The sequence below is a fragment of the Oryctolagus cuniculus genome, chromosome 18 (genome assembly GCF_051225735.1).
Source record: "Oryctolagus cuniculus isolate XC-2025 breed Fujian yellow rabbit chromosome 18, ASM5122573v1, whole genome shotgun sequence".
NCBI lineage: Eukaryota > Metazoa > Chordata > Mammalia > Lagomorpha > Leporidae > Oryctolagus > Oryctolagus cuniculus.
In genome coordinates, this window is record NC_142884.1 from 70546013 (window position 1) to 70571459 (window position 25447).

Below are 25447 nucleotides of genomic sequence, written 5' to 3' on the forward strand. Positions count from 1 at the left end.
TTCCATGCTGAAATGATACTATATTAGATACACTGGGTTAAGTAAAATTTTTATAGAATTAGTGTTACCTGTTAGTACTTTTTCTTGACAAGAGTACTAGAAAATGTAAAGTTATACATGTAACTCACAGCATTTCCACTGAACAGCCCTGGTGAGGGGGTAAGCGTTGTAAAGGAAAATATAATTCATTACCATTGTGTTAAATCCTTTTTGCTGCATCTCAGAGTTCAGCTGGACAATTTATATCTTTTGGTTGTAATTTTCTTGTTTACATGAATCTTTTTATAAACCTTTATTTAAATTTAATTTTACATTCTCATAGATGTTGCAAAGAATAGTGTGGAGAATTCTGGGTACCTTTCACCCAGCTTCCCTAGTGATGATGTAGTATGTTACCTTATTGTAACAATCACATCAATTGTGGTTGACATTGGCATAATGGTCTTAACTTCAGGTTTTATTCAAATTTCACCACTTTTTACTTGTATTCATTGGCAGGGATACTGTGTTTGTGTATAGTCATATGTAGTGTTATCACTTACAGGCATTGGGGTAACCACCATCCTAAGCAGGATACAGAAATGTCCCTTACCTCCAAGGAACACTTTCTCTCTACCCGGGGCTGTTAATGAGGATAAAGCTGGTAGACATGTTAGAAACAAAAGATGCTTTTAGCTCCTCAGTCTGTCCGTGTGCCCGTCTATCCCACCCTTCACACTGTGTTGAACTATGTTGGTCTTGCAAGAGGTACCAGGAAGACGGAAGGAGGAGACGGTGCTCATGGGACTCAGTCTTTGTAGGGCACAGGGTAGTTTGGCCAGAGGTATGGAATTGCACAGTAGAAATTGGTGTCTTGACATGATAAAGAAAAGAACACAGAATCTTTTTCTTCAACTCTGAGGACCCACATCTCTCTGTCTTCCTTTATCTTGACTTAAGCCGAGGAAGAATGGATCAAATCACATTAGAAGACAGTTATTTTCTCAGAATTCTACAGAAGAAAGGAATATTCTCCCCTTCAACAGGTAACTTGTGCAATCCTGATCAAGTGTTCTGTGAAATTTTCACTGTATCCAATACCCAGATGTTTTAGAATGGAAAAAAAAGTCCCAAGAACACAGTCAGAAATAACTTATGGAAATGTTAGAAATAATAAATAAATAATCTTTCCTATAGGAGAGCTTCTTAGAACAACAAAAATAACTAGCTATGTGTTTCTGTGGATATTTAGAATGGTGTTTTAGGAGTTATTTGCATTTCTTACTGTTCACGTGGAGGATAGTTCTCCATCATCCTGCATCCCAGAAGGCTACAAGAAACACCTGTTCCTATTTTTTTTTTTTTTTTTTTTGACTCAGCAGCCCAGGAGCCTGTGCCCTGTGTGATCTGTTTCCTCCACAGCCTTTGTTTTCCCATATCGCTTTTAAACAATGCCTAGATACACATGTGGCATTTCTTCCTTTACATTTTTGTGAACAAACTGGATAGCTGTGTTTCCACTTGCACAGGTCATGTACAAACATGGCGTGTTGTACGTTTTGTGAGTCTAGGAGCATGCTTGTTTCCTTAGCCTCCCAAAGAACAGAACCTTATGTGTAACTCTTAATTTTGACCTGGGGATCTGTTGCAAATTTGGAAAACTTCAAAACTAACAAACTAAAATTAAAACAAGTATTTTTTTTTTTTTATTTTTGACAGGCAGAGTGGACAGTGAGAGTGAGAGAGACAGAGAGAAAGGTCTTCCTTTTCCATTGGTTCACCCTCCAATGGCCGCTGTGGCCGGTGCGCTGCGGCTGGCCCATCTTGCTGATCTGAAGCCAGGAGCCAGGTGCTTCTCCTGGTCTCCCATGCGGGTACAGGGCCCAAGAACTTGGGCCATCCTCCACTGCTCTCCTGGGCCACAGCAGAGAGCTGGACTGGAAGAGGGGCAACCGGGACAGAATCCGGTTCTAGTCCCCGACCGGGACTAGAACCCAGGGTGCCAGCGTTGCAGGTGGAGGATTAGCCTATTGAGTAGCGGCACCGGCCTAAAATAAGTACTTTGGAGCACAAAATACATAGCCCCTAGAATCTCAAGTGTTAAAGGCCAAAAAGGCCTAATTTTTTTTAAAGATTTTATTTATTGATTGATTTGAGAGGCGGAGTTACAGATAGAGGATTTCATCCACTGGTTTACCCCCTAAATGGCCAGAATGGTTGGAGTTGAGCCGATCTGAAGCCAGAAGCCAGGAGCTTCGTATGGGTCTCCTACATGTGTGCAGGGACCCAAGCACTTGGGCCATCTTCCACTGCTCCCAAGCCATAAGTAGAGAGCTGGGTTGGAAGAGGAACAGCCTGGACATGAACTGGTGCCTATGGGATGCGGACACTGCAGGGAGAGGTTTAGCCCACTACACCAGCCGCAGGCCTAATATTTTGAGTCTCAGTTACTACAATGTGAACTGCAGAGACCGAGAATGATGATGCCTGTCACATTTTTTGTTGTTTTGATATTCAAACATCCAGAATTTGAATGCTGCATGAGGCAAACAGCTGACATTCCAGAAGGTTGGTTTTTATTCACATGACTCTGTTGTCATGACAATGAAAATAGATCAACCATCTAGACACAGAACCTGGCTTTAGTGTGTGTTCAGTGAATGGGTACATTTCAATGTGTGGATCTTATTGGTTGAGTGATGAATGAGTTTGGATTTCCCAGTCTCAGTTAGCTTTCTGATTTGAGGTGGAAAGAAATTCTAAATCACTGTAATAAATCATGTAGAACCAAATCAGAAAACGAAACAACATGTGGAAATTAGATGAATTTTTGTAATTGCCTTTCTTGTTCCATTTTTTCCCCTCTGTCTTCAGTTTTCTATAATGTAAATGACTGGATTTAACCAGATTGCATGGTGGATGTGGGTGACGTGTGAGGATAGCAGTGATGCAGTGGGTATTTGGCATTAAGACCTTCTAAGGTTTCCATTTCTATTATTGGTGCATTCCAAGAATTTAATGTAACACCACTTGATGCATTGTAATTTCTCAGCATGTTTATGAGAACTTAGGAATGTGTGTTCTTTTTTTACTCAGTTGATTCAAAAGTACTTTGTATGATTTTCCTACTAGCTGTTTCCCATGGAATTCAGCAGTTGTCAGTGTATATTACATCAATACAGTTAAGATGATCAAAGTGGAGAAAAGAGCTTTCATCTGTACATACTTCACTTGCTTCACTTGGAAAAAACAAGGTTTTCAGTTTATAGATGGAGATAATAAGGCTTTATTAGAAAAAATCCCAGGATAAAGGGTGGCTTTTGGTACAGCAGTTAGGATGCCCTTTGGAATGCCCTCATGCTAGATCAGAGTGCCTGGATTTGAGTCATAGCTTCTGCTTCTGATTCCAAGTTTATGCTAATCTGTGCGCCAGGAGGCAGCAGGTCGTGGCTCAAGAAGTTGAATCCGGCTGGCACCGGGCCCATTTGGCTAATCCTCTGGCACCCTGGGTTCCTGTCCTGGTTAGGGCACCGGATTCTGTCCTGGTTGCTCCTCTTCCAGTCCAGCTCTCTGCTGTGGCCCGGGAAGGCAGTGGAGGATGGCCCAAGTGCTTGGGCCCTGCACCCACATGGGAGACCAGGAGGAAGCACTTGGCTCCTGGCTTCAGATTGGCTCAGCGCACCGGCCGTGGCAGCCATTTGGGGGGGTGAACCAACAGAAGGAAGACCTTTCTCTCTCTCTCTCTCTCTCTCTCTCTGTCTGCCTCTCAAAAAAAAAAAAAAAGTTGAATCCTTGGGTGGGTGTTGTGGCACAGTGGTTAAGCCACCACTTATATCCCATATCAGAGTGCCAAAGTTCAAACCCCACAGCTTTTTTTTTTTTTTCAGATTTATTTATTTATTTAAGAGATTGAGATTGATCTTCGTTTGTTGGTGCATTCCCTGAGAGAGAGATATCTTCCATTTGCTGGTGTATTCCCCAAATGGCTGTAATGGCCAGAGCTGGGCTACTCTGAAGGCAGGAGCCAGGTCTCTCATGTGGGTACAGGGGCCCAAGCATTTGGGCCATCTCTGTTGGTTTCCCTAGCACCTGAGTGGAATCAGAAGTGGAGCAGCCAGAACTGGAAGTGGCTTCCATATGAGATTCTGTTGTTGCAGGTGATGGCTAAACCAGTTCCGCCACTATGCCAGCCACCTGCCTCTCCTTTGAATCTTTTTTTCTTGCTAATGTGCAGCCTGGAAGGCAGCAGGTGATGGCTTAAATACTTGGGTCCTTGCTATTCCCTTGTGAGACCTGGATGAAATTCCTGACTGTTGATTTCAGCCTGGCACAGCTCTGGCAACTTCAGGAATTTGAGGAGTGAACCAATGGATCAAAGTCTTTCCCTGTGCCTTTCATAGACAGACAGACAATTTTGAAATGGAAGTTGGGTCCCTGCCACCTGCATGGGAAAACCATGTTGAGTTCCTGGTTTCTGGCTTTAGCATGGCCCAGTACTAGCTGTTGTGGGCATTTGGAGAGTGAAATGAAACAGTTAATTGAAAATCTTTTTCTGTCTTAATCTCCATCTCCCTGTCTCTATGCTTTTCAAATAAGTAAGTAAACAGATGAAAAAGAAACATCCCAGGATATTAGGGTCGTTATTTGGGAGTGTTGAGCTGGTTAGTATTAGAAGAAACAAGAAGTATTACTTGTAGAGCAGACACCAAACTATGGTCCCTTTATGATATAGTATACAATGGGAGATTGAGGGCAGTGGCAGATGTGTAGTTAAGATCCTTAATGAATATGAGTGGGGGAGAGGATAGGACTTCTGAAGCCATGTAAGTGATTTCCCTTGGGACCACAGGAGAAAGTGAACTGCTGTCTGACAACGTATGACATATCTTCTGTTTTCACTCTGAGCTTGGTTAACAGAAGAGATTAGTAAGGATTAGGTGATTTTCTGCTGTAACTGTTGAAGAATGATGGGGAGGACGGGGACTGGCCGAGAAGGCAAAATTTAGAAGGGGTAGGCAGAGATAAGGTAATCATCAGAGTACCTGACCTTCCTGTTGAAGCTGGTGTTTGACCTGCACTGGGATTGAGAAGACACTGTTGGTGTGCAGTGTGGAGTTGTAAGATGGAGGTTTAGGACTGAGCCAAGTCAGAAAGAGGAGGAAGCTTGGCTTCTTCCAACAGGAATAGGTAAGTTCTGCGGGTGGTGGGAAGGGGCAAGTTATGACAAGTTAATGGACACAATCTTCAGGGCTCCAGCTCACCCATGCAGTGGTGGTCTCCCAGGACTCATTGGGGGTTTGCTTCTTGGTAGACATCAGCACTTCTGCTGTTCTGGTGATGTAACATGGAGATTGTCACTGCCTCCTGTTGGTGCAAGCTGGGGAACGAAAGTCTATGTGTCTTTGCAATAATGTTGGCTTATTTGTGCATATTCAGAGCATATTGCAAGCAGGGCTACACATAGGGCATATGCAGTTGGGACAGTAACCCTTAAGTCCTTATTTGGAGAAAGACAACAAGTTGAGCAGTTACTAGAGAGCCATACTGGGTCTAAAAAGTTCTTGGAAAATGTGTACTATCTTACTAATTGCATTTTCATGAACTTTTTTTTAAATCTTTTCTGGTGATTTTTTTTTATTTGACAGAGAGAAAGGTCTTTCTTCCGTTGGTTCACCCCCCAAAATCAATATGTTCATTAATCCCCCCCCCCCTTTTAAGATTTGTTTGTTTATTTGACAGGCAGAGTTACAGACAGAGAGAGTGAGAGAGAAAGAGGTCTTCCATCTGCTGTTTCACTTTTCAAATGGCTGCAATAGTTGGAACTGCGCCAATCCGAAGCCAGGAGCAGGAGCTTCTTCCGGGTCTCCCATGCAGGTGCAGGGGCTCAAGGTCTTTTTTTTAATTTTTTAAAAAATTTGAGAGGTAAAGTTATACACAGTGAGAGAGAGACAGAGACAAAGGTCTTCCTTCCATTTGTTCACTCCCCAAATGGCTGCCACGGCCGGTGCAGCGCCGATCTGATCTGAAGCCAGGAGCCATGTGCTTCTTCCTGGTCTCCCATTCGGGTGCAGGAGCCCAAGCACTTGGGCCATCCTCCATTGCCTTCCCGGGCCACAGCAGAGAGCTGGACTGGAAGAGGAGCAGCTGGGACTAGAACCGGCGCCCATATGGGATGCCGGCGCCATAGGCAGAGGATTAACTAAGTGAGCCACGTGCTGGCACCTCCATGAACTTTTTGAGGAAACTCCTATTCCCTATTTGTGGCAGCTGTTTGTACACCCCTCTGTCTACCTTTGTTATTAACAGTTCCTTCTTGGGTAATACTGAAGTGAAGGGGGGTGGTAGTGATAGTTGCATGAACTAGTTACGGTGTGATGGTCCATAATAGACCCCATCTAAAATGACTAATGCCTTGATGGGCTTTTGGGAGATGCCATTTCTAATCTCCAGGACTGGGAGCTGGAATGTTTATATGGCTGCCAGTAGCCATGTTTCCTGCTACAAGGAGGTAGACAAATGTGGGACTAAGGGGGACATTTAGCCTAGCAGTTAAGACTGTGGCATCCTAAATCAGATTGCCTGAGATCCATTCCTGGCTTTGACTCTTAACTCTAGTTTCTCCTCATGCAGACCCTGGGAGGCAACAGTAATGGCTCAAGTGACTGGGTTCCTGCCCTGCAACTGGGAGACCTGGGTTGAGTTCCCAGGTCCCAGCTTTGGCCTGACCTAGTCCCAGGCCTGTGGGCATCTCGGGGAGTGAAGCAGAAGTTGTAAGATCTCTTTGTTTCTGTCTTTACCTCCCCTCTCTCCCTCCTTTATCTCTCTTTCTCTCCTCCTTTGTCCTCCCCCTCTCCTTTTTTGTTGATGCTCGTTCGAGCTGGGTTTCTATTACTTGGGACCACTTTGGTCCTGTCTGATACACCTGCCTACTCTTAGCTCTCTGGAGAGCATTCCTGGTGGCAGTTCATGCTCTCAATGTCTCCCCTTTTGTCCCAGCTACAGCTCATCTCCATTCCAGTCAGTTCTGTTGTACAAACATGTTTGGGGCAGGGTGAGTCAGGTCTATACCTAGTGATGTGGCTCAAGTCCTGTACCTTTCATGGGCTGACTGTAGTCTTACTGGCATGACAGTGGACACCGTACTGGATCCTGGAGTCAAAAACACTCGGTTTGAATCTGAGCTCCGTTGCTAAGTGGAAGTCCAGTTTGGGCCAGGTGCATAATTTCTAAGATGACACTGCCTGATTGGTGTTGTGCACCTGACCAATGAAGGGGGTATGCTGGAAGGACAGCCATCCATGTCATGGGTTCACTGGACTTTAGTTCCCTTTACGCTGTCCTCCCAAACCCTACTTGTTGGTGATTCTTTGGGACCCAGAAGATCTGTCAAGGACCTTTGCTTTTGTCTGGCATTTCTGGTCTTAACTGCCCATGGACTAATGGAGAGTATCAGCTTTAAGGTTGCTTGTTTCATTCTCTGTTCCCCTTTAAGACAAAAACACAAAATGAAGTACATTTTATAGACCCCTTTCCCACCTTAGTGATTAGGACTATATCATCAGCCATCACAGAGGACCTGGAGCCTGCTAAGGCCAGGGCCATTAGCCACATGGTTCCTTCGCTGTGGCCTGCAGCTTCTGTTGCTGGCACAGCCTGGTGAACAGAGTACAGGCTGGAAGGCAGCTGAATCCTGTGTATTAGAGCAACCCACCTTCTGCCTTGGAAACCGTCAGCGTAGTCCTTGGACCACAGATAAGGAAGGGAGAAAAGCAAATATCTGCCAATAGAGAGTGTCATCATAGTGAGCTTCCAATCTGTGTATTTGGGCTTGAAGCAAAATGCTCCAAAAATGTATCATTGTGGTCCTAACATTTCAAGAGATTGCATTCTAAAAACCTTGGATATCTGTTTTGTACATATTGTATGTATCACTCCATGTGCATATGTTAATTCCTTTTTATGAGTTTTGATCTTTTTTTCCTTCCCTTCCTGTGTGTGGTTGCTGTTTCATAGCTCCAGTTCAGAGGCATTAACATTGATTTCCCACATGGGGAGGTTACAGGTGGGGATTTAGAGCAGGGCAGGTTCTTGATCCTTGGAAGAGATTCTTCTCCAAGGGAGACTTTGAGGATGGCTTTGTAGAATGAGAGCACAGCTATGCAGGGGATGAACTGGAATAATCATTATCATGGTTCTCGAAATTTATAGGACATTTGATCATAGAAGTAACTTTCCTGAGGATTGATGGGCTGCCTGAAATTGAAATATTTTTTAGTTAATAAGTTTTTTTGATAATGAAAGTGTGACACACAGAGAATACTAAAATGTTATGAGGAGTAACTCAGAATTACATGGAGAATGAGCAAGCAAGGCAGTCCTTTTTTCCTTGACAAGATGGTTAATGTCTCTGTTTCTGTTTCTTCATACATAGGGGAGATAAAAGGGGGACCAATACCCCGAAGATCTGTGAGTGTAGACAGCACACTTAGGGTACTGGCAGGCGTACAGAAAGTACTTCGTGATGTGTCTCGTTTCCAGTTTCTGTTCTTGTTGTCTTACTGGTGACCGTTACTCGGAAGCTCTTATTACAGATGATGGTTCCTATTCTTTCTTTCTTGTCCATTTTGTGACAGTAACTATAAAAACAAGCTTCTGTTCATTTGGTGATGATTTACTTGTTTTAGGTCTAGAGCTGTGATAGTTGACTGTTAGGATTATATAACTTTTATGTAAGACAAAGCCAGGGCTTATATTGTGTGTTGAAAATCTTGCTGGTTCCCTGGCAAGCTTTTGCTGCATCTGTCAGCTTTTGTTGCAGTAACAAGCAATCCCAGAGGTTCAGGGGCTTAAAAAAACCAGTGTGTTCTGTTTGCCCATCACACTTGGGTGGCTGTGGCTCTGCAGTCTGAGCTGGCCTTTCCCGAGCTCAGATTCTCATGCCTCCACATTCAGGACCCAGGCTGCAGCAGAAGTCACCAGGGCCTTCAGCAGGCCGAAGTCCAAAGGGGGTTTTGTTCAGAAATTGAGGCAGTTCCTGTCTGCTTCATAGTCCAGTCATCGTGTCAGATCGCAGGCCCAAAGCAACCTGAGTCTGGGGTGAGTCTGGGGGAAATGTGCATTCCACTCACTGGACAGCGTGGCCAAAGCAGAAAGGGATCAAAGAACAGTCAGAGATGGTCACCTTCATACAGGTCATTGGTTCTCAGTAAAATATTGGTTTGCAAATGTGTTTGTTCTTTGATTACCAGCCATATAGGCAAAAATCACTAATAAAGACATTAAACAGTTTTTCAGGAAAGGAAAAGAAATGAAGACACACATGCTTAGGCAAAATCTCTTACTTTGAAACTCAGACCAGTAGTTCCTGTAGTGACTTGTCACCTGGCGACCTAGTAAAAGCGGCGGAGCAGGAGATGGCAGCCTCCATAGAGCCTCTGGATTTACAGCCTAGCACAGACGTCTCTAATCGAGGCTGTTTCCCTCTAGATGCCGCAGTCAATCAGGAATTAATTTGAAATCCAAAGTTTCATTAAGTGTTATTGAGTTCTCTCACGCTGACATTTGTAGTGCTATATTTCTTTAAAATCACAAACCATTTTTCATACTGTCGTTTGCATATTTTAACGGAAAAGATTGCAGTTCTGCTATAAATGACCCAGTTTTCTGGATATATTTACTTGAATGTCATAAACTTATTATCCTTCTCTTCCACTTCATTGCTCTCCTGCCATTCTCAAGTATTTTGAAATCATATTTAAAACATCATTACAGCCTCTGAATTCTATCTAAATTATAAATAACTTTCACCCGGTGAGGATTTTCAAAACAATACCAAGCAGCTTGTCCTTTGTAGATCCGGTCTTCTATGGTTGCTGTGCCACGAGATATCCATGAAAAGCATGCTCTGGATGTTTCGGGAATGCTAGGGGCTGGGAATGAGAAAGTATCAACACCATATGGGAATGTCAGTGTGAATGCTTACGCAAGGAGAGGCAGATGGAGCCAAAACCAATTTGGGATTTGTGTGTTTGTGTGTGTGTTTGGGAGGGTTGGGTGAATCAGCAAAGACACACCTTTGAAAAGTGGAGTTTAACTTATTTCTAAACAATGTAATGTCTGCTATGAGTCAGGGGACTTCGCAGGACCGGTCTGATTAGCAAGTGGTATGTTTTTGTTTCTGTTTTTTTGTTTTGGGTTTGTTTTACTTCTTAAAAAAAATAAAATCTCAGTCAAGAATTCACATTTCTAGTGCCTTTTAAAAATACTGGAAGTCATGGCAATAATTAGCTCAGAATTAGTAGCAGCTGCTGCTGTCTGGGCCAGGAGAACTGCCCGCCCTGCCTGCCTGGCTCTGTGTCCCACCTCCTCCCCCCCAGCTCCTTTGGGTATTGCTCTTGCCTGCTTTGACTACCAACCCTTCTCACTCCCGAGCATTTTAGAGCTCCTCTATTCTTTATTTTATTCTTAGCTCTTACTACACGATCACATTTTCTGTAATTTTCCCGTGGGTGCCACTGCTTGTTGTTTGCCTGCCTCTCTGGGATGGAAGGGTTGTCCTGGGTAGCACACCATTTGGCACAATACCATGTGCTTGGTAAATATTCACTGAAGGAGTGAGTGCATCTGTGAGCTGGCTGACAGTTGTATCTGTGACACCTTTCGTGCCCTGCACTCACCACGGTCCCGCCAGGCCTTCTGTCAGTGCTGTTCTCCGGGCGCCTTGTGCTGTTCCATACCCCAGTGCCCTGGACCTTGGTGGCACTTACATCTGCAGAACCGCACTCTTGGACTGTTCGGGCCGTAGTCTTCTCTGCTCTTGGAGGAGTTGGTGTGGGCATTCTTGCCCTGTGTGACACTTTGCAGTGCCTGCAGATGGAGGCACCTGACTCCCGTTGGCATTTTCCCGCCCAGCTCACAGCTCTCCAATTCAGTGGTGAATTTAGTCCCAGCTGCCACTAGGCCTGACAGCATGGCTGTCTTCAGAAAATGTCCACGTGTCCAGACAGAGAAACAGACGAGGAAGACTGGCATCTGTGCCAAATGGATTTTAAAATTTGTTTCTCCACTTCCATTTCTTGAGCCCACGAATGCAAGATCCAAGTTTAGAGAAGATAGATGGATGGTCTCCGACACCCTGGGAGGATCCACCTTGAACCCTTTTCCTCTTGGGGGCACTTTTTGCAGGAGATGGACACATAGAATTTCCTGGGAGGGGATATCAAATCCTGAAATAACATACCTTTTAAGAGAAAAAAAAAGTTTAACTAGGTGATTATACCTTTTAGCCATATCTACAATTAATTTGAGTGTACTGTAAGCTGGTTGAAATACTCCATTAATGAAGAAGGTGAGCCTACCTTATGGTAAATACACTACTAAGTGTTTATAGTACATTTCATATTTTACATGATTTCCTTTATAATTCTGCTTATCTTTTCATTCTAATTCCCTGAAGGACATATAAAAGAACCCCTAAAGAGAGTAATTACTGCTGTGCTCTTTAACCAAGGCTCCTTTTGCGAAGAGAAATCTGAGCTGCTTTTTAAAGAAGGCTGTTTTTAAATAAAAATGCAAATAAGCTACTTTGTAACCACATTAATTACCCACCTAGCCTCTTATTACCATGTTTGTATTGTTTGCAAATACTATTTACAGTCGTGTGGAAATTAACGTTACTGGTCCTGAGGAAAGATTGTAGTGGGGAGGCTGTGCTTTGGAACCAATTAGGGCAAACCTTGTCTCCAGCGAGACTCTGGGGAGAGGCAGAGCCTTGCAATGTCAAATAATAGCATTAGCTCTGACTGCATACGCAGAGCGCTGTAATTATATTATTGGCCCTATTTTGCTTCTGCAATGAATTTCATTGCCTGCATTGTAAAATCAGCAGGCAGCAAAGTTTCTGCTAATGATTTAATGTACTGTCTGATCATTTTGGACAAAAGTCATAGTAAGAACTACAAGGCAATTTTATCACCCCCACTGACTGCTGCCTGATTCGAACATTTTCAGTGAGAGCAAAATGTGATTCTGATCTTGCTTCCTGGTGAAATCCTTCCTGCATGGAAGAGAAGTCACTCTCAAACTGCAGCTTTGAGCATAAGGAGAAGGTGATATTGCATTGCACAGAATAGCAGTGAGTGTGAGTTGAGGGCCAGCCCAGTGCCAGGCATCTTATCCACACTTGAGCTTCGTTACTGTGCCACTGTTGGCACTTCTGCATGACCTCCATTTTATAGAAACAAAACCAAGACTCACAGTGATCAGGAAATTCAGCGTGGGTCACTCAGCCAACAGAGCCAGGACCCAAATTCAGGGACCTCTGACCCCAAAGTCCTCTTACATTCCCTTATGCCATAATTCCTAATAGGATCTTACCCTCAGCTTCAGTATAAGCGTACTTGTGGATGATGCCATGAATTAGTGCCCCCATCCAATAATCCGGTGTAATATATTTGAAATGATTTTTAAAATTCAGCCAATTACTGATTGATTTAATTTAAAAATTTTTATTCTAAAGACAGAAGAGAGAAAGATCTTTTTTTTTTTTTTAAGATTATTTATTTGAAAGTCAGATTTACACACAGAGCGGAGGAGAGGCAGAGACAGATGGAGGGAGGGAGGGAGGTCTTCCATTCACTGTTTCACCCTCCAATTGGCCGCAACGGCCAGAGCTAAACTGATCCCAAGCCAGGAGCCAGGAGCTACTTCCGGGTCTCCCACATGAGTGCAGGGGCCCAAGGACTTGGGCCATCTTCCATTGCTTTCCCAGGCCAGAGCCAAGAGCTAAACAGGAAGTGGAACAGTCGAGATACGAACCGGTGCCCATATGGGTTGCTGGCATGGCAGGCAGCGGGTTTACCTGCTAGGCCACAGCACTGGCCCGTAATTAATTTTGGATGCTAGAGTTTTCTCTGATTAAGATAAATTTACAGAAATGGAATTATTGAATCAAAGGGTAGCATTAAAAGCAGACAGTTGGTATCATACCCCTAAGTCATACTCCAAAGGGCCACAGCGCTGGCCCAGAAAAAGATCTTTATTCCCCAGAGGGCTGCAAATGCCCAAAGCTATGCCAAGCTGAAGCCAGGAGCCAAAAACTTCATCCAGGTCTTCCATGTGGGAGCAGAAGTCCAAGTACTTCGGCCATCTTCCACTGCTTTCTCAGGTTTATTAGCAGGGAGCTGGATAGAAAGTGGAGCAGTCAGGACTCGAACCAGTGCTGCAATGGGATGCTGGACTTGCAGGCAGAGGCTTAACTTACTGCATCACAACCCGAATCTTGATGTGTATATTTAGTTTGACATAGAATCTTTGGGGATTTAAAAGCTGTTTTCCACACACTTTGAACTTAGTTTTAATCCGCGCTTAATAAACACCACCATGAAACCTTTCTCTGAAGGGAGGAGAGAACTTATACTTTGATTATGGCCTTGTCTGAATAAGTTCGGAGTTTGTGAACTCAAGAGGCTTCCTTAGCCTTGGCAGCTCATGACAAGAGCCTCAGGTGGTTACTGACGTCATAAATAAGAGTGTCAATTGTTAGATCAACAACAGGAATCACTGTGTACTCCCCATGTAGGATCTCTGTCCTTAATGTGTTGTACTGTGCGAATTAATGGTAAAACTAGTCTTCAACCAGTACTTTATACTTCGTGTGTCTGTGCGGGTGCAATCTGTTGAAATCTTCACTTAGTATATACTAAGCTGATCTTCTGTATATAAAGATAATTGAAAATGAATCTTGATGAAGAATGGGATGGGAGAGGGAGTAGGCGATGGGGTGCTTTGCGGGTGGGAGGGTGGCTATGGGGGGAAATCTGCTATAATCCAAAAGTTATACTTTCGAAATTTATACTGATTAAATAAATTTTCTAATAAAAAAAAAAAAAAACAAAACAAAAGGAAACACTGGCCCCATCCTCCTGGGAAGTGTCTCTGAACCCAAGCCGCTGAGGAGAGCTCTGCGTTCTCCTAACATCCAGCGCAAGCACAAAGTGGAGATGAGAAGGAGTATATTGAGTCTGCGTCACAAGCCAAATGTCCACTGGCGTATTTTGATTTAATCCTTTAATCACCCTGTGACAGGCATGTCACTGACTCCATCTGACCAATGTGGGAAATGGCAGTGCATTTGAGACCGACAGCGAGAGGAGCTAAACCACTCGCCCAGGGCTGTGCTGCAGAGTCCTTGGCAGAAGCGGACTTGGAAAACGGGCCCCATGTGTTTAACCACATGTAGGCACCTAACAAGGTCGTGTCACATCTTCACCCCTCCCTGCACTGGTGGTCTCTTTTCCTTCTACTTGAGTCTTCCATGCCCTTTTATTTTCATGGCAGATTGGTAGTTACCATGGAGTAAAACGGCGGTTTCCACCGCTCTTGCCTGTATCGGTAGTCTATTAGCCAAGGAGCTCCACCATCCTGGCAGTGGTCGGAGAGCTGTTGCGTTCAGGTGTGTGTACTCCAGGCCCAGGCTGCCTGTTCTCTCTTGTGGCAGGTACCTTAGGGGGCTTTGCCCTGTTCAATCTGTCAAGGCAGCTACTTCAAGACTGACTCCGGGGTTGTGCATTTTCACGTTCAGGTTCCTTGTTGTTTAGTGATGGCTATGCATCCAGAACATGGGAATGAGATCTTAGCAAACCAGAAAACCAAAGACAACAGTCCTCCCCCAACACGTGAAATAACTCTTTGCAGCCACTAGGAAAATGTTGATTTACAAGCTACTTAATCCTAGCAAGCACTAGACTCCACCCTACCCTTCGCAGCTGCCACTTAAGTCTACTCACAGGTTCATTCAGCAGGTAAGATTGGGAATGCACTCTGTGCCATGAGTGTGCTTTCCTGGATGTTGTCTTATGGGGGTGAACAGAGGCAGCCGTGTTCACTTTCTGGTTTTGATTTTTCTGGTATCTTCCCCCTGTGTCTTAATATCATGATTAAATGGCCAGTGTTTGGAACCACCAGTTTCAGGCACTGTCTGACGGCTTTTTCCAGCGGGTACAGATACCGCTCATGGACATCACCTTCCATAGTTAAATGTCCTTCTTCCCATTACGTTTTTAACTTTAGATGGTGTATATTTTTGTTTATGTATTCACATTACATATATATGTAAATAGTCTGTATTTGCAGTACACATACATGCAAAATATTTAGACACACACCCTGTTAGAACATACATGTGTGTGTGAATGTATGTGTATATGTTTATGCTTTGGCTTGAACTGCTCTGGGTGGTGTCCGTTAAGTTCATACCTTGTAAGAAGAGAATATAGAGGGGCTGGCATCGTGGCACAGTAGGTTAATCTGTCTGCAGCACTGGCATCCCATATGGGTGCCCGTTCTAGTCCCAGCTGTTCCTCTTCCAATTCAGCTGTCTGCTGTGGCCTGGGAAAGCAGTAGAAGGTGGCCCAAGGGCTTGGGCCCCTGCATCCCACATGGGAGACCAGGAGGAAGTACCTGGCAGCTGGTTTTGGATTGGCACAGCTTTGACTGTTGTGGCCATTTGGGGAGCAAACCAACAGAAGGAAGATGTTTCTCTCTGTCTCTCCCTGTCACTGTCTGTAACTCTACCTCTCAGATAAATAAGTAAAAATTAAAAAAAAAAAAAAAAAAAGGATGGAGTGCCCTGATACTGCTACCTCCTTTTTTTCCTCTGCCCTCTAACTTTTGCTACTTAGACTTTTAGTTTGTTGTGGTTGGTAACATTTATGTTCCATTCTGTAGCCATAATTAAATCTCCTATGTGTTATCTGTGTATTGGTTCTGAAACGTCTATCATTATGTCCACATGAATATTTTTTACTCAAGGTGCATCCAGTATGCTTCTGTTAGATTTCCTTCTACAGGCATCCAGCATCATGACCCCTAGGCTTCCCAGTGAGCTCAGTGTTAACATGAGTTAGCTTTTGACCCCCTCTACTAGTTGTCATTATGGCAACTACTACTTTATTAGAGATTTAAGGGGTGCAGGTTATGGATCTCCTTAGGGCTGCTCACCTTAAAGTTCTTAGTCTGCTGAGGTGATCATCTTCTGCCCATATGTCTGCTTCATGTACACCTGCCAACCTCCTCTCCCCAATCTCATATCAAAATTACACATGAGAGTATCTTCCTAAGGCTCTAAGGTTCTTCCTCTCTTGTTTGGATCCAGCAGTTTGATAGCATTTATGGATGTAGATTTCATTGTCAGTAGCCAATGACAGACTCTGCAGGCTGTTGGGTGGGATGATCAATGGTTAATGGGAAAACACTAAAATATGCAAGGAGAGCCATTTCCTAGTAGGAAAAGCAGTACGTCTGGCCCCACAAAGCCAAGAGCTTCAAAAAAGTCACCAGTGACCCAGTAGCCAATGTGAAACCTAATTTTCTTTTTAAACCTATTGGGATGGCAAAGAAGGGAATAAATAATGCATTTCTTAATATCTCCTGTTTGGAGTTACTGAGTGTCAGCAAGAGATTTCTCAAGCTAGACATTGAGTCAGTGGTAGAGCTGGAAGATGCTGTAGCAATCGTGGCTGATCAGTGCAACAGCCATCGATCCTTGCTAATTGTGCCTACACACAGTAGGCACTTAAATTCCTCCACAGCCTCCTGGTTTCTTCCTGCTTCATGTGACTCACTTCTAAGGTAGCAGGGTTTATTTTCATTCACTCTCAACCTCCTGACTTTTTTAGAAAGGTTGCAGCAGTCACTCTCAGAACACAAGACAGGAGTGGAGGGAGAGAGAAAAGAATAAAACGGAGGTTTTGTTCAAGGCATCTGACCTCTCTGAGCATTGCTTTGTCCTACCTTGTGAAACATGACATTGGTGTCTTCCTTGCAGGGCTCTCCTAGGGGCTCAAGGCAGTGTTGCTGACTTGAAGAACGGAGCTTCTGTTCCAGTGTGGATCATCCCAGAGTTTCTATTGTCATTGTTATTACTGTTCTCGCATTCTGAGGCACTTGGCTTCTTGGGCGACCATGTGAGGCTTGCCGTTGCTTGATATTTTTTTGTAGTTAATCCACATACTGGGAGATTGAACTTGAACGTTGAAATCCCAAGGGATGCTTTGTTGTCTGTGAGGGCTGGATTAATTTTCCCATGAGGTGGCCTTTGCCCAGGGTGAGTCCAACTGTTTATATAAAGCATCACTGTAGCCTCTGGTACACCTTGCATGTGCACGTACACCCACAGTTGTGCTGCAGGGGAAATAGGCGTCACTCTGAGACTCAATTCATGCAATTAAAAACCCATCCCGTTCTTATTTGTGAGCTGGTGTGAGTGCTTGGCAGACGAACAGAAGAGAAGCTTAGCGATTAAAAGGCAACCGTTTACTTTTGCCTTCCAAGTTGAGATTTCTTTTTTTAATATCATGGAAGCAGTTATAAAGAAAATATCGATGGTTTCTGGTTTTAGTTACATTGCTATTAACACACACTCTGGATTATCAGAGTATTTGGAAACACTTCAATAAAATGTTTTTATCATGAAACGTCAAAATGTACCCATTAATATGGCAGCATATTCCATTTCTTCTGTGATCATTGGAGCAGTGAAGGAATTTCAACTATGAACCCAACTGTTTGTCAAGATAGTTAGTTTTTGAGAAAGCAAATTAATATACCATCATTATGTGGGGAGCATGGAAAAGGCTAAGCTTACAAGAATATTGAAAGCAAAAAAAAAAAAAAAACCAGACTGAGACTATATTACTTATGATTTGATCTTGATTATATAAGAATGTATTCCAAGTCCAAAGTGTTGAAAACTGAGAATTGTTAGGTAAAGCTAAACAGGTTAGTAGCAGGTTGAAAAAAATGCAAGAGGGAAATAGGTATTAATAGCTTTCCAAAATAATTTGGTCACTTTGAGAAGAGGATCCTAGCCCAGCTAGGCTGTTTGTGGGGTCATTTCTGGGTCATTCTTCATCTCATCTATTTCCTTCCCTAACCTCCCATTGGACATTGGTTTCACTTACTCACTTGGCTTTCCACTTTGTCGTCTTTGAGCCTTCCACTCAAGACCTTCTCTTTTATTTCTCAGACTTCCATTAGATCTTTTCATTCTGACCTTGCAATCTGGCAGAAAATCTGGGAGGGACCACTTAGGTTTTTTTTTTTTTTTTTTTTTAATTTATTTGTTATTTTTTTGAAAGAAACAGAGATAACTTGCATTCACTGTTCACTCCATAAATGGCTGTAACGGCCAGGAGTATACCATTCTGAAGCTAGGAGCCCAGAGGTTTGTCCAGGTCTTGCATGTGAGTACAGGGGCCCAAGCACTTGCTTCCCAGGCACATTAGCAGGGAGCTGGATTGCAAGTGGAGCAGCCTGGTCCCAGACCAATGCCCACATGGGATGCCATTGTTGCAGGCTGCGGATTGACCTGCTACACACTGATGTCGGCTCCGAGGGCCTGCTTTTGACATGGCTCCTGGAAGACTCCTGGGCCAGCTTATCTTGGGCACACTTGTGTCCCCTCTTCTTGGAAGAGTTACTGATCTTAGTACCATGCTCTATGACAGTGTGGCATTGAGGCAACTAAGGAGAAGAGAAACAAAATGTTGTTTTCAGTCGTACCTGATCCTGTTTCCTTCTTTTTCCAGAGATTTAGTTTGTCAAGTTTCTTGTATTTTTTAAGGGTTTATCTTATTTATTTGAAAGTCAGAATTAAAGAGAGACCACTGGAGAGCTTCCATACTGATTCACTCCCCAAATGACCGTATCAAAACCAGGAGCTTCTCCTGTCTCTTACTTGGGTGACAGGGGCTCAAGTGTTTGGGCTATCTTCTGCTTTCCCAGGCTAGCTGGAGCTGGATCAGAAGGGGAGCAGCCGGGACATTAACCAGGAACCATATGGAACGTCAGTGTTGCAGGCTGCAGCTTAACCCTCTATGCTACAGTGCTGGCCCCAGTTAAGTTTCTGTAACTCAGTGGATCTGAACTTTGTTCATCTTGAGCCTTAGGTTGTTGGAGTGGCTAAGTTCTAATAAGATACATTACCTTACTTGCTCGTCTGTTTGTCAGATCATCTTTCTGTTTTTTAACTGCATGTATTTCCAACATGTAAAAAATAAAATTGTATTAGGAAAGAAAGTTTATGCAACTGGAGTACTAAGTTGGAATCAATCTGTTTGTCAACGAATATTTATATCCTTTCTAAAATAGCGTCCTCACCCTTTCTCTGAGCCAGAATATTCTCACTGCTATGCAGTTGGTGCTAGCTGTTGTGCAGCTCTGATTAGTCATTGCAGTTTGTGAATGGGCCTTATAAACAAATTACTTTATAAATACTTTAAATATTGTGCTCCAATTCTCTCTACGATGTCCCCCCTTTGTTAAAAAATAGCCTCTCAAATTTGCTCTTTATTTACGCTTTTAAAAAATCTTTCCTCTTGCTATGTAAGTTCCATGGAGGACATTTGTTATGTTTAATATTGAATTCCTTGAATAGTTCCTAGAACAGAATAGTTGAATAAATGATCAATTATTCTGTTCTTAGCACTGTAACTCATGTTGAGAAGCTCAAAATAGATAATAAAGGAAGTTTCTGGAGTTCCAGCGCCTCTCCAGGCTGTCTACCATTCGCATAGGCAAGGAGATTAAAATGAATGACAATCAAAACAACCCATCTGTATTCCTGTCCTTGAACTGATGTCCTTAGAAAAAAGAGGTCAAGTAAAGGCCATAAGGGTTCATAGTAGGGAAGAGCAAGCTCTGAAGATAGGGGAGAAGCTCAGAGCCCTGTTGAGTTCTGTTAACCTCACTGTGTTTCCGTGGAGTCTGCAAAATCTACCTTTGTCTTGGCCACCTACATGGAGCCTTGGCAGTCCCAAGGGAAATGACTAGGGATCTGCATTTGGCAGACTGTGAAGCACTGATGTATGCTACGGGATGAGTCAATATTAAGCAGAATAATGATGGTAGGTTCAGTTAGAAGTGAAATAAGTCTTAATGGAGAAGAGAAACTTGGTAGGCTGTATAATAAATATTTTGAATGTATTTAGAAAAAGATTTATAAAAGAAAAGGAAAAGCTCTGCATATGAGAGGCAATATTATGTGATTAATTCATTGGCAGAAGTAAAACATAGTAGGGTTGGGCAAGTATCTTAGTTGAGAAGATGACAATTCTTAGTCTCTAAGATAAAGGCATGGCCAAGGGATTTCAGTAGAAACATTCTTTTAAAATTCTTTAAAAATTTATTTTCTTTATATTTGAAAGGCAGACAGACAGATTTTCCATCTGCTAGTTCGCTCCCAAAATACCTGCAACAGCCAGGGCTGGGCCAGACTGAAGCCAGGAGCCTGGAAGTCATTTTAAGTATCTCATGTGGGTGGCAGACACCCAAGTACTTGAATCGTCACTGGCTGCTTCCAAGGGTACATATAAGCAGGAAGCTGGATTGGAAGTGGAGTAGCTGGACTTGAATCAGATGTGCAATGCAGGCATCCCAAGTAATGACTTGACTTCTGTGTCAAATGTCTGTCCCAATTTTAATGTTTTTATCAGTGCAAGTAGGAAGAAGAACTTGGAGGAATTTGTGGATAGGTGAAAGAATAAAACTTGGTGGGGACTGGATCCGGAGGAGATAAAAGAGTTATGCTCAAAATTGGGGAAGATCTTAAGTATGGCACATGCTTGTCATTTTTCTCACTAGTGTGGTAGTGTCAGATTAATCTCAGATTACTTTTGAAGTTTTCTTACCAGCATCATTACATGAAAGAAACTTTGTCTGGAATAAGCCGTGTGTGTGACTTGAGAGCAAGCAGGTGGTTAATGGTGAGTGTGAAAGCTTGCTTCTTTGAATTCTGTCCAGAGCCAGAGAGTTGAAGGGTAACCAGTTATGCCTAGTCTCCTTGGACATGGTGGTGCGACTACTGACCTGCTTGTATGTCATTACCTCAACTCCAGGGATTGGGGTGGTGAGAGGAGTGACAGGGACAAATAACGAAGGCACCATCAGCTGGGAAGCAGGACAGTCCATCCTACCCCCTATCCCCCCAGCAAGAAAGCTCCTTTCTGAGTCACAGCAGTTGGCTTACTGTTCGGAAGGAACAGAATCTGAAAAGCCATTTGTCATCACCTGTTAGACTGTCCAGTGTTTTTTGTTCTTTTAAACCCTAATCTTAAGCAGCTCAATATTAGACCCATAGTGGCTGCTCAGGTAAAAGTCATCATTTTTTTTTTCCTTTCTGTCTTCATCTGAATCACAGAAAATAGAATGGGAGTGGCAGGAAGGCCCTTGGAAATGACCTGATTTCACACTTGGGTTCTGAGAGTGAGGAACATGAGGGGAGAGGAGTAAAGACTTCACTCCGCGCAGAAAGGCTGGGGAAGTAAAGCCACAATGTTTAATGCTTATGCCTTAAACCTTTGTCACTGGTTGGGTAACTGAAGCACAGATTTCCTAAAATCTGAGAATAGAGAATTTTAATTTCTAGAGTCTTGTGTTTGGAAGCTAAAAACAAACCCCAAAGTCATTTTGAACACCCAATTCTTTAATGGGTTATTATTAATGAGTGAAGCATTTTTTCTCTTTTTCTTTTTTTTTTTAAAGATTTTATTTATTTGAGAGGTAGAGTTACAGACAGTGAGAGTGAGACAGACAGAAAGGTCTTCCATCCGCTGGTTCACTCCCCAAATGGCCGCAATGGCCAGAGCTGCGCCGATCTGAAGCCAGGATCCAGGTGCTTCTTCCCAGTCTCCCATGCAGGTGCAGGGGGCCGAGTACTTGGGTCATCTTCTACTGCATTCCAGGTCATAGCAGAGAGCTGGATTGGAAGAGGAGCAATCGGGACTAGAACTAGCACTCATATGGGATGCTGATGCAGCAGGTGGAGGATTAACCTACTGCGCCACAGCGACGTCCCCGAAGTATTGTTTTTCAAGGCCATATTGCAGTGGGAATGAACCTGGGGTTTGCATCTAGTGGTAGAAGAGTTAAGAAAAATTTCAATGATGACAGGACAAATGATAAGAAACTGAAATTCAAAACACAAAGCAGTCTTTCTCAATGATGGCTGGAAGGTGGGCACGTAGGAATCTTTGTAGAAGAGCTCAAACTAGAAGAATAGTCTTGAGAGAAGGAAGAGTGGTGCGTGGACTAACAAAAAAGTGGCATAAAATAACAGGCTAGGATTGGAAAGTTCTGTGTAACCATACACAGATTGGCCCATCTGTCCCTCCGTCTGTTCATCCATGTATCCATCCATCCATTGACCTGCTAGTGTTTTAAATTTCACCATGATGACATGAGAATATCAATAGGCGATTAGTGGAACAATGTAAGAGATGAGGTGATCTTGCTGTAGGATCTAGAATGACCAGGCTGAGGTGTTTGGTAATTGCTTATTTTAGGAAATGGGAAACTCTTGCAGGATTTTGAGGTAGAGAATAATATTACAAGAGCTGTGCCTTAGAAAGATTAACCCAGCACCACACACAAAAGTAGAGTGAGTGCCTCAAGAGAAAATAGATTCTATGGATTTGGAAAACTGAATAGATAGGGAGGCACAGTAGACAGAGTTAGAGAGCATAAATGAAGTTTCGAGTGTGTATGACTGACCTAGGTGTTTCTGTTAAGAAAATGAGATATATATTGGGGCTGGCATTGTGGCACAGCGGGTTAATGCCCTGGCCTGAAGCACCAGCATCCCATATGGGCACCGGTTCGAGACCCGGTTGCTTTACTTCCGATCCAGCTCTCTGCTATGGCCTGAAAGAGCGATGGAAGATGGCCCAAGTCCTTGGGCCCCTGCACCTGTGTGGGAGACCCAGAAGAAGCTCTTGGCTTTGGATTGGCACAGCTCCAGTCATTGTGGCCAATTGGGGATTGAACCAGCAGATGGAAGACCTCTCACTCTCTCTCTGCCTCTCCTCTCTCTGTGTAACTCTGACATTCAAATAAATAAAATAAATCTTAAAAAAAATGAGATATAAAGAATACTGAATTTTAAAACAAGTGGATTCTTGGCCGGCGCCGCGGCTCACTAGGCTAATCCTCTGCCTTGCAGCGCCGGCACACCGGGTTCTAGTCCCGGTCGGGGCGCCGGATTCTGTCCCGGTTGCCCCTCTTCCAGGCCAGCTCTCTGCTGTGGCCAGGGAGTGCAGTGGAGGATGGCCCAGGTGCTTGGGCCCTGCGCCCGCATGGGAGACCAGGATAAACACCTGGCTCCTGCCATCGTATCAGCACGGTGTGCCGACCACAGCATGCTGGCCGCGGCAGCCATTGGAGGGTGAACCAACGGCAAAGGAAGACCTTTCTCTCTGTCTCTCTCTCTCACTGTCCACTCTGCCTGTCAAAAAACAAAACAAAACAAAACAAAAAAACCACCACCAACAAGAAGTGGATTCTTAATCTGCTATTTGTATTTTCATTTTTTATATGCATGAGCTATGTACAGTTTTCATTAGCAGCTCTTGTAGTGCGTCAGCATACTACCATAATCAACGTCTCCTATGTCCATGGCAGATGTCACTGAGCAGTTACTTCCATCGTCTTCCACTGAGCGTGGTGGCCACCTTGGAATCCTTCCCAGTAGTGTATTGCAAGCAAAATTACCAATGGCTTGAAACCTGTTTGTCATCCCTAGCCAAAGTCGTTCTCAAAAGTTTTTTTCTAATGTTTAAGAGAAACAAAGTCAAAGAAAGACAGGCTGACTCAGCTCCCATTCATTGGTTTACTTAGCAAATGCCTGGAATGGTCAGGGCTGTGCTGGACTGAAGCCTGGGACTGGGAATTCAATCCAAGTTTTCCATGTGGGTGCCAGGAACTTAATTACTTCAGCCATCCCTGCTGCCTGTTACAGTCTGCATTAGCAGGAAGCTAGAATCCAGAGCTGGAGATGGGTATCAAACCGGGGTGCCTTATAGGGGACTTGGTGTCTTAACTGGCATCTTAACCAGTAGGCTAAATGCCTACACTAAAGTGTTTGGTGCTTAGTGTAGATACCAGAACGAACAATCTTAAAGTCCTTGAAGTAATTAGCAGTATAATATCAATTCAAGTGAAGATAAATAATTTTGGTAATAAGTCCATCATTGAGAAATACACTTTCTTCTCTGTTCATATTAACCAGCAAAAGTACTTTTTTTTTTTGGTTGAAGCAACAACAATTAGAAAAAAAAGGTTAAGAATAAGAGAGAATTAAAAAAAAAGATAAGATAGCTTGATAATTTAGAGTCTTTGTTTTTTTGAGAGGCAGAGTGAAAGAGAAATAAAGTGAGAGAGTACTGCCTGCCATTGCCTGTAACGGGCCAAAGCCGAGACCAAGAACTCCATCCAGGTCTTGTATGGGTGGCAGGGACACAACTATTTGAACGGTGGCCTGCTGCCTCCTAGCATGCGCGTTAGCAGAAGCTGGGTTTACGAGTGGAGCCAGGACTTAGACCCAGGCATGGACAGGGGAAATACGGTTCCCAGGAGGTGGCTTAATCACCCTGCCAGATTCCCACCATGGTATCTTAGGGTTTCTAAGAGTGCCAAACATTAGCCCCATTTGGGTTTTACCGTATTTCAGAGTTCATGCTGTTCTGTAGCTACTGTAGGTAGGACTGGGAAGCTGCATGCAAATCTGGCTTTTTGTGGCATTTCATCCTGTTTGACTTCTGGTAAATACCCCTAATAGCCATGAGCACTGCTGAAACTCTCAGGCATTCCTGTTGGCGGGCTGGACATTTTCTCTCACCCCCAGATCTGTGCTTTGAGGAGGATAGCACTCATTATTTCTCTGTTAGACTAGCTGGGAAAGGCCACGGATATTTAAGGAACTAAAAAGGGGCATTTTAGACTTTTCCAGTCTATGCTGTGTTGTGAAATCAAGATCATAATAATACCAGGTAATATCTTCTCCAACCTGGTGAGAATTGAATGTGCTATTTAAATGAAGAAGTTCTCATGGCATCTCTTTGAGATGATGTCCTCATTGCCCTAGTTTTGCAGATAAAGAAACTGAGTCATGGAAATGGGAGATAATGATTTACCCAGGGTCATGGGGTTCCTCAATGTGGAGATTCCACACTGCCTCTTGGCAATGTCTACTTCCCATTTTTATAACTTAATTATATTTTATGAGCATTTTTCTACTTACTTAAAATACGATGCTCACAATAACTACATGGGCATACTCTAACCCCTCTGGGTGACTCAGTTCCATTATTTCTGCTTGTCAGATATTTATGTTATTTTCCCATTAAAAAAATTTATTTATTGGGCCAGTGCTATCTCTGCCTGTAGTGCTAGCATCCCATATAGGCACCGGTTTGTGTCCCTGCAGCTCCTCTTCGATCCAACTCTTTGCATGTGGCCTGGGAAAGCAGTAGAAGGTGGGCCAAGTGCCTGGGCCCCTGTACCTGTGTGGGAGACCTGGAAGAAGCTCCTGGCTTTGTATTGGCCCAGTTCCGGCCACTGTGGCCATTTGAGGAGTGAACCAGGGATGGAAGACTTTACTTTTTGTGTCTCTCTGTCTCTTCCTGTAACTCTACCT

The 25447-nt window shown here is 43.6% G+C and overlaps 1 protein-coding gene across 14 annotated transcripts in view; it reads left to right on the forward strand.

The window, feature by feature from the left end:
- Positions 1–25447, forward strand: part of WWOX (WW domain containing oxidoreductase) — a 1024395-nt gene that overhangs the window by 83864 nt on the left and 915084 nt on the right. For 8 of the 14 annotated variants that reach the window (XM_089320578.1, XM_089320572.1, XM_070062786.2 and 5 more), the window contains exon 6: positions 5719–5868. The exons of 4 other annotated variants lie outside the window; for them this stretch is intronic. In XM_089320578.1, the coding sequence (XP_089176704.1) occupies positions 5719–5868 (150 nt within the window). Of the gene's footprint in view, positions 1–939; positions 1026–5718; positions 5869–16804; positions 22457–25447 lie in introns of those variants that run through there. 2 more of the 14 variants (XM_089320579.1, XM_089320580.1) reach the window with 2 other exon arrangements.